This window comes from Juglans regia, chromosome 10 (genome assembly GCF_001411555.2).
Source record: "Juglans regia cultivar Chandler chromosome 10, Walnut 2.0, whole genome shotgun sequence".
Lineage (NCBI taxonomy): Eukaryota > Viridiplantae > Streptophyta > Magnoliopsida > Fagales > Juglandaceae > Juglans > Juglans regia.
Window position 1 is genome coordinate 13,810,907 of NC_049910.1, and position 9,852 is coordinate 13,820,758.

The 9,852-nt window shown below is 35.5% G+C and overlaps 1 protein-coding gene across 1 annotated transcript; it reads left to right on the forward strand.

The window, feature by feature from the left end:
* The first annotated feature begins 312 nt into the window (after positions 1–312).
* LOC118349609 (G-type lectin S-receptor-like serine/threonine-protein kinase At4g03230) lies at positions 313–4,742 on the forward strand. The gene is made up of 8 exons (XM_035695036.1): positions 313–1,832; positions 2,083–2,607; positions 2,750–2,890; positions 2,984–3,198; positions 3,288–3,498; positions 3,630–3,867; positions 4,004–4,154; positions 4,243–4,742. The coding sequence occupies exons 1-8, from the start codon at positions 494–496 to the stop codon at positions 4,549–4,551; spliced, it is 3,129 nt and encodes a 1,042-aa protein (XP_035550929.1). The 5' UTR covers positions 313–493; the 3' UTR covers positions 4,552–4,742.
* Positions 4,743–9,852: the final 5,110 nt, after the last annotated feature.

Genomic DNA, 9,852 nt, shown 5'->3' on the forward strand with positions numbered 1-9,852 from the left:
TGTTTTACCTAGAGATTCTCACTTTAGATTATATTAGTCAAAATAATAAAAAAATATTATTAATTTAATAATAATAATATTTTTTTAATTTTTTATATTTTACAATTATACTAATTATATATTAATTATAAATTAAATTATTGTTTGTTAATTATTTTTTATTTTTATTTTTTTGCCAATCTAACAATATTTTGGAGGAGAGAGAAATAACTCATAAAATAGTCAATAGATGTGGAATAGTAACCCTCTAAATATGTAGATTTATTGTAGTTTGTAAGCAAAAAAAAAAAAGAAAAATGTATTTGCCTCTTCCCTTTGGTTTTCCTTTTATCCACCCTCTTGTCTTTGTGTTCCTATTTGTCGATTCATGTATTTAAAATCTATGCGAATAAACATTTATCCAAGAAATATAGTGCGCAGTGAGTGATGCGCTCGCTCCGAGTGGAAATCACAATTTTGCTAGGCTGCCAGCTTTCTGAGAATGAATGAATGAATGGCAAGCCATAGAAGAACACTCGACAGACGATCGTCTTCAAGATGCTTGCTTTCTTGCGTCTTTTTCTTCTTGGGGTCCTCTCTTCATGTAAATTGCTATCCTGGAGATATTCTTAAGCATGGCGAAAGTATTTCTGGGAGTGAGACTCTTGTCTCCGCTGAAGGAACGTTTGAACTCAGATTCTTTACCACTAGGAGCAACACCACTAGCTCCAAAATATTTCTCGGAATATGCTATAAATGGGACCGAGATACAGTTGTATGGGTTGCCAACCGAGACGACCCATTGCCGGCGGACTTTACTGGTGTTTTCCGAATTGCAGAAGATGGAAACCTCAAGGTATTGGATATCACTGGTAAACAATATTGGTCTTCAGGTCTTGACAGATCCTCCTTTACAAACCGAATTGTGAAGCTCATGGATTCTGGAAACTTAGTGTTAAGCGGTGATCACATGCCGACGAGTTTGTGGGAGAGCTTCAAAGATCCAACCGATACTTTTCTTCCAGGTATGAAGATGGATGAAAAACTGACATTAACTTCATGGAAAGGCAAAGATGACTCTCGAAGTGAGCGATACCAGTTTAAGCTTGATCAAAAAAGAGAGGGCCACTATGTTGTCTCAAAAAGATCAATCAATTACTGGAAAGGTTGGATGCAAGGTAAGTGCTCGAGCTCGGATGGAATAATTCCTCATTCCATAACCAACCTGTTATCCAATTTCAGCAAGAGCGTCGTACCTGACAATAAATCCGAACAAAACCGCTACCAAACAAAACCAACTAATCGAAGTTTAGATTTCACAAGGCTGGTAATGAATAACAATGGGCAGTTACAGTATCTGAACTGGAATGAGAAGAAACGCAATTGGTCTTTAACATGGTCGAAGCCGGAAGACGAATGTGGCATTTATAACTATTGTGGGAAATTCGGGAGCTGCAATATTAACAATTGGCCTTTATTATGCAAATGTTTGCCTGGGTACAAGCCTTCTAACTCTGTTGATTATTGGGATTTAAGAGATTTTTCTGGTGGCTGCACCAGAAATTCGGCATCAACTGATTCCGATATATTCTTGAGCTTAAAGATGATGAAAGTGAGCGACCCAGATTCAGAATCCACGGTAGCAAATGAAACAGAATGTGGAAAGGAGTATTGCCTTAAAAATCGCCAGTGCGTCGCTTATTCATATCGGGCTGAAAATATCACGCAACGAGGTGATACTACTGATAGTGACCACAAGTGCTGGATTTGGAGTGAGTATATAGGTAATCTTCAAGAGGAGTATCCGAACCAGGGAAGTAACCTCTCTGTTCTCGTAGCAAATGCTGATATAGGTAATCCTTTTAAAAAGTGTCAGAATATTATGGAGTTGATTCAATAGCTGAATTGTACCAATAGGCATTGATTTGGCCAATGTATTATAGCTACGTTTCAAAAAAAGAGAATATAGATTAGGAAAAGGAAGTGAGAAACAACTTTCAAAATCTGTAACATGTTTTAATGCTAAACAGGTTCCTAAAACTACAAGGGGCAAAGCTCAATTTTTAGTGTATATTTTCTATTTTTAACTTTATACTCTTGCAGAATCAACTGCAAGGACTTGTGAGCCTTGTGGCACATATACGATCCCCTATCCCTTGAGCACGGGACAAGATTGTGGTGACCCCATGTACTTCAATTTCGACTGCAACACCTCATCAGGCCAGGTTAGCTTCAAGGCATCCAGTGGCTCCCAATATCGTGTTGTTAGAATTGATCCAAGTACACGACACTTTGTCATCCAAGTAGAATATCCTAATGCTACAAATTCAACCATAAAACCGTGGCTCAATATGTCATTGCCATTTATTTCGAACGACAAGTTGATTACTGGGGTAGACAACTACACTGATCAATTTGAAGGCAGATTGGAGGCTTCTAGATCACAAAGGAAAAATAAAGTAGGCGTACAGATTAGTTGGAAGCCACCAATGGAGCCAACCTGTACTTCATCCACGGACTGCAGGGATTGGCCAAATTCAACTTGCAATGCAACAAGAGAAGGAAAGCTGAGGTGCCTTTGCCATCCAAACTTCCGGTGGGATGGCTCAAATTTGAATTGTACTAAAGGTTAGGATGGCTATGTCAGATGCTGCAGATTAGTCTGTTTTTTCCATTTGATCTTGAACATCGTCACAAACCTATTCAAGAAGAGTCATTTCAATATTTTAAATATCTAAGTGAGACATGTCCTCTTTCTTTCTTGTTGAAGGTGATTTTCCTAAATCTTCAGATGAGCCTTCAACGAGAAAGATTCCATTGACCTTGATTGTTGCGTTACCTCTTGCATGTGTGACTGTTCTCGCTTGTATAATTATTTACATGTGGATAAGAAAGATGGCCAAGAGACAAGGTAACTCCATTCTGCAATTCACACCGTACTCCACAATAATATCATAATGAAATTATCATGTAAATAATATACATGTTTGTCTTCGGCACTCAGAAGTTATAAGAAGTACTGATAAAAGAGATCGAGCACTACGCCCATTAGACAGTGAAAGGCATGTCAAAGACTTGATAGACTCGGTTGAGCCCATAGAAGAAGATGGGGAAGGCATTGAAGTACCTTTTTTCGATCTGGGAAGTATACTAGCCGCTACAAATAACTTCTCAGATACAAACAAGCTCGGACAAGGGGGCTACGGGCCTGTTTACATGGTAATCGATCGTAGAAGCATATATAATTTGGTATGTTCATATATACTAGTTTCTGTTATTAGTTTATATTGTGGGTAATTTTGTCACAGGGTACATTTCCAGGAGGTCAAGAAATTGCTGTAAAGAGGCTCTTAAGTGTATCAGGACAAGGCTTACAGGAATTTAAAAATGAGGTGGTGTTGATTTCAAAACTCCAACACAGGAATCTTGTTAGACTTCGAGGATATTGCATAAAGGGAGATGAAAAGATTTTACTCTACGAGTACATGCCCAACAAAAGTTTGGACTTATTTCTATTTGGTTAGCTTCTAAACCAAACTCGTAACTTCCTGTATTGTTTGATAAAACTGTATCTTGTTAGAGTAAAAGCTTTTTTTTTTTTTTGGTGCTGCTAAAATTCTTCTCTTAATGAAAATTGGAATCTTTGAAAGATCAAAATCTGAGCATGCTTTTGGACTGGAAGATTCGCTTCAACATTATCTTGGGAATAGCTAGAGGACTTCTTTATCTTCACCAAGACTCGAGATTGAGGATCATCCACAGAGATCTGAAAACTAGCAACATTCTTCTAGATGAGGAGATGAACCCCAAAATATCCGACTTTGGCTTGGCAAGGATTGTTTCAGGCAAAGAAACTGGGGATAACACAATCCGAGTAGCTGGAACTTAGTAAGTTTACAGTTAGTCTATGAAAGCTGATTTTTGTATAATATAACCATAATTCCCAATGATCTCCAAATTCCATTTAGACAAAACTCAAGAAAGTTTCAAACTTTGTATACTGATCAAAATCATCCTAATGCAGTGGCTATATGTCTCCGGAGTACGCATTAGATGGACTTTTCTCGGTCAAATCCGATGTTTATAGTTTTGGTGTAGTTCTTCTTGAGATTATAAGTGGAAAAAAGAACACAGGATTTTATCGGTCTGAAGAAGCCATGAGCCTTATAGCTTATGTAAGCGTGTTATAGTTTTTCACAAATTTTTTAACTTTATTTTTGATCGTCTTATTTCATATCAATATCTGTTTGAAAAATGTATCAGGCATGGAGATTGTGGGTAGAAAACAAGTTGTTGGATCTAATGGACCAGAATTTACGTGAGAGTTGCAATGTTGATCAGTTCTTGAAATGCGTTAATATTGTATTCTTATGCGTACAAGAAGACCCAAGTGACCGCCCCACCATCTCAAATATCGTTACCATGCTTGACAGTGAGACTGCGATAGTTCCAAATCCGAAACAACCAGCTTTCATTCTGAAGAGAGGACTTTTTAGCACAGCAAGTTCTTCTAGTCGACCGGAGACACATACAGAATTGAACATTAGTTCAGGAGAAATACAAAATGAATGATGTGGTGAATGTGCTGTTTCTATGCTACCTACTCTGGTTTTAGCTGTATTCTTGCTGGAAATTTATATGTGTGAGTCTTAACATTCATACATTTTACTCTCTTACGAATTTCTTTGAGGGTTTGGAATTATATACCCACTTAATAATCATTGGGCCACTAAAGTATTGATGGACTTTAGGAAACTCAAGAGTAAGAATTATCAGTCTTTGATGCATCTAAAACTCCTTGGGCCACCAGAGATTTCTTCCTTGGGCCATGGTAATTGCTATGCATGCTTGACAATGTGCGGATGGTTAGGTTAAAATTCTAAAATGTCACACCCGGGCATGTTATTTTTCCTCCTTTTTCCCGCCAACCCTGAAAACTTCCCCATGTTTCACGCAGCCACAAAACCGAGTAACGCTTCCCACGCTAATTTCCATCCCAAATCTCAACTCCCTCTCCTCTGTTTCTTCCTCTTGGTCTCTCTCTCAATTTTTATTTTCACGTCCTCTTCTACTCTCCTCAAACCGCCAGCCTCCATCTCACACAACCACCCCCACCCCAAAGCCCACGGTCCCAGACCAAAAGGACAACGCCACTGCCGCCACTTCCTTGGCATGCAACCGCCAGAATTTCGTCCGCTTGGCCGTTGCCGTTAAGAATGTCCATCCCAACGTGAAGCCTAGCAATCCGCGTCAGCGGCTTCAACCACCTTGATCTGCCCCACAAACTTGCACCACCCTCTATGGACCAAACCAAGACTCTGTTTTTAATATTCAAAACAGAGCAACAAACATGGACCACGTGATACTCCATTTGACCACCACGCAGCCAACCTCCTCCGTTCGACCACCGAGCAGCCTAGTACCACCCGTCTCCGCTCACTCCCCAACCATCCCCTGTTTTCATAATTAAAAACAGAGTATAAACTCTTCCCCCATGACCCACTGCACACCTCCCTCACCAAGAGCCCAACACATCCGTAAAGCCCAGCGACGCCGCCAGCCCCTCTAGGTCGTCATCGTCCTACACAGAAGTGCTGTTTGGCACCTTACGCCACCCCAAGCTGCCGTGTTCTCTCGGTAACCTCTCCTCCTCTCACACGCTGTTCTTGCTCTCTCTCTGTTCTCCCCGCCGTGTGGACCACCTTTGACCTCCACCCTGCACTGCCCGTCGCGTCTTTTCTTCCCTCTCGGTAAGCATGGCCACTTCTCTGTTACATAGAGCGTCTCATGATTTATCTTTTATTCCAGCTTTCCGGAAGAGCCACGCAGGTTTATGATTTTATTTCCCAAAAGGTCCTTTGATGGTTACATATTGGGCATGATTTTTTTTACTGTACGTGGGCTTTGTTTGAAGTATAAAAAATTGTATAGAAAATATTTAGGGGTTTAAATTAAATTACTAAATATTTTACAACTAATTTCAAAAGTAAATAATAAGATTTTAATTTTATTCTAAATGCTATAAAACCGATTTAAGTCTATTTTCTAAATGAGTTTTTCTGCCATTTATATTATTTAAATTTGATATAATTATTTTATTAAGATGAAAATTGTAAGTGTAGATTGGATATTATAATTCAGAAACGGTTGAAACATTTTAAATAAACTGATTTCATATGAACTTTATGTTTAAACTAGATTCGTTGTACTTTTAAAAACTATATTAATGCTTTTTAATGAACTTTATTTTATTGTATTAAGAGACTAATGTATTATTTTAATTTAGGTTGTGTTTGGTATTTTTAAATTAGGCATGATCTTATTCGGATAAAAATATTAGCCATAAACTTGATTTCACAAAAAATATTTAAAGACTTTAGTTATATTGCTTAGTATTAATTTTACAATTTGATCTTGATAGTAAATTGTAAGTATTTAATCTTTCATTTTAAACACTTTAAGCCTATTATATGAAATAAACCATATATAGTTTTAAACTATATATTATTAGTAGTTTGCATTGATTTTTAATATAAGTATTATTAAAAATATTTTATGAACTACTATTGTTTAAGAAACTCTCGATTTCCTACTACGTTATATGTTAGCAGTATTAAATCGTCATTTCAATAATAGTTATTAGAGATATGAGTTTTAAATATGATTGAGTTAATTTTCGAAATGAATTTAAGTTTGTGATGCTATATTTGATAAAATTATATTATAATAAGTTAAGAATATACTTTGAATGACGATAGTATTTGTTAGATTCCTTATACCTAAATAATTATCAAAGCTATTTTCCGTAGTATGAATTTAGGTAAATGGAGAGTTTTACCTAAATAATGATGATAGTATTGTTCTTTCATTTGTGCACACTCGGAACTCCGAGATTGGAAAATGGAAAGTTCACAATATGATACTGCCTGGTTTGGCTACCGGGGTAGCACAATCCTACCACAGGAGCTGAATATGGTATATGATATGATACGATACAATACGATATGATAAGATGAAGATATTTAGTTATGTTATGACAAAGCGTTTTGAATATGAAAATGGTCTTTGAATATGGAAATGATTTTTGAATATTAACAGTTGGTTTTTGAGTATGAAAATATTGAAAAGTTACTTTGATTTTCTGATAACACATTTTTTAGGCCTGCATATGAAAAAAATGAAATGTTTTGTTTCTATATACCGAACTTTTTGAAAAGACTTATGTTTACATACTAGTATATATTTTTTGCTCGCTGAGTTGTTGATAACTCACCCCTTATCTCCATAATATTTTTCAGATAATTTTGATGACATAATTGGGAATCAGGACTAGAAATCATGTATAAGGCTATGTCAGCATAGTGGAATAAGTACAAAAATAGTATTTTTGGTTATTAGAGATTTTATTCCATAATTCTTTTTGCTATGTTGACTTGGTATCTTGGAAAGTTAATATAATATTTCAGATTTTTGTGGTGTTTAAATTAATCTTATTGGAGTGGTTGATCTGTAATAGTGAGTCATACGTGCCATTGAAAACTTTCGAGTCTATAACTATATGGTTGAAAAGTGATTTTGAGTGACAAGGAGTACCTCTCTGATCCATCCAGGACCGGGGCGTTACATAAAAAGTTAAAAAGTCGATATAAGTAATATTTCTATACTAGACTTTATATAAAAAAAAAAAAAAATGATTATGGTTGATTTATAAAGAATATGTATTTTGTTATGAAAAGAAACTTGAAACAAACTTGGAAATTTGATTTGCATTACTCATGAAATCTATATGAAGAGACAAAAGTATTTTCTGTCATGACTGATATAGATAAGAGTAAATTTTTGGCATTATGTTTCTGAATCTTTTAAAAAGAGCGAATATGATATCTGAAAAATTTGTGTATGATTATGTGAATATGTTCCGAATTTGTTTTGAATATATGAAATTGATTTGAATCTCTTAAGTACTCTGTTATAATATAATGTGGCAACTGAAAACTTTTGTCATGACATTTTGATTATGTATCTGATTTTGTTTCTGGTTTTGATTTGATGATTCTGATTCTGTTATTGTGTTGGTATTAACATTTCTATTTCTGAATGCACCCACTTTGGAAACAAAGTGATTTTTCTGTATGGTCTTTATTGTGTGCACACTCGAGGCTTCGAGAATGATAAGGGGAAGATTTACTTCTGCTTCTGCCTGGTTTGGCCATTGAGGATAGCACAATCCTACCACGGTGGTTAAACTTGGTCTATGTTCCGATATGATGCCTATGTTTATGATATGATAATGTTCAAGTATGCTATGCCAAAAAACTTTTGTATATGAATATTTTTAAAACTGTCACCTTAATATTTTGATAAGATGTTTAGTTCTGCATTCTCAAATTGAAAATGTTTTATTTTGCATTTTGTATTCTGTAAATGACTCATGTTTACATACTAATATATGTTGTTTACTTATTGAGTTGTCGAGAATAACTCACCACCTTGCCTCCATAATATTTAGATGATTTGTATGTTTCAGCTGAGGATCAAGAATAATAAGCGTGGACAAGATTTGGGGTGTCAATATGTGACATGAATCGTTAACCCAACATGAACACGACACGATAATAGATGGTTGAAATTAGTCTTAATGAGTTTGAGTCAAAACGAATTGACATATTAAGACACAATTGCTTAACGGGTTAATAACAGGTCAACTCATTTTGACCCGTTAAGAAAGTTAAAGTTATAATTATACTCTTATTATACCTAAAAGTAAAATTGTTGAGATTTTTATTTCAATATTTTATTGTTTGGATTTTAATTTTGGAATTGTAGTTAGTTTTATATATATTTTTTTTATAGATATTGTGATTTTAACATTTATGTAAAATTATGATAAACTTAATCAGGTCAAACATGTTAATTTTGAGTTGTTCAACCTATTTACATAAATGGGTTGAAACGAGTGGGATCGTGTCATGTCAACCTATTTCTTAGTATTTACTAACTGGTCAAAACAGGTCGTGTCAATTCGTTATGTTAATGAGTCGTGTTAGGTTTTGAGATTTTGACATGATAAGCTTAATGGGTCATGTTCGGGTTGACCCATATAGTATAATATATATTCCTTGACACGACACGATCACGACCCATTAACACGATTTGACACTTCTAATTATAAGATTGTTGAGTGTAGGGGATAAATACTAAGATTACCGGAGACTATTATTAAGTAGATTTGATTTATTATGTTCAGTTAGTTATTGGGATGTTGACACTCTTTCAGGAGTTGTTGATTTATTTGTTGGATTATTTCATTGATTGAGAGAAGTTGTTGATTTATTTATTAGATTATTTCATTAATGACTTTCTTTGTAGAGGGATATATGTATATTTGTGGAAATAGATGAATTTATATTCACGGAGTCTTTGGAAATACATGAATTTATGTTTATGAAGTCTTTGGAAATTATATTTATTTTGTGTGAGATAATTTTCTAGCTAACAGGAAGTAACTCCCTGACCCACCCAGGTTTGGGACGTTATAGCAATAGCTTCAAATCCAAAACAACCAACTTTCATTCTAAAGAGAGGCCTTTTTACTTTTTAGCACAAAAAGTACTTCTAGTCGACGGGAGACACATATAGAATTGACCATTAGTTTAGGAGAAACACAAAATGAATGATGTGGTGATTGTGTTGTAGGATAGCCAACACCTCCACACCGTTTGAAACCCAGCCCTACGCCTCCACACCACCAACATAGCCTCTGTTTTAAACAATGAAAAATAGTGCATCCCTCTTCTTCCTCCAAGCATGGAAACCAGCAAACAACAACCCTCTTCAGCCGTCCAACACAGAAAAAGACGGCGCCACCCTACG

Bases quoted from the DNA above. Each gene is read 5' to 3' on its own strand.
- LOC118349609 (XM_035695036.1), top strand. From the start codon at position 494: ATGGCAAGCCATAGAAGAACACTCGACAGACGATCGTCTTCAAGATGC. The intron at 1,833-2,082 runs GTAATCCTTTTA...ATACTCTTGCAG, and splicing joins CGTAGCAAATGCTGATATAG to AATCAACTGCAAGGACTTGT. The intron at 3,868-4,003 runs GTAAGTTTACAG...ATCCTAATGCAG, and splicing joins ATCCGAGTAGCTGGAACTTA to TGGCTATATGTCTCCGGAGT.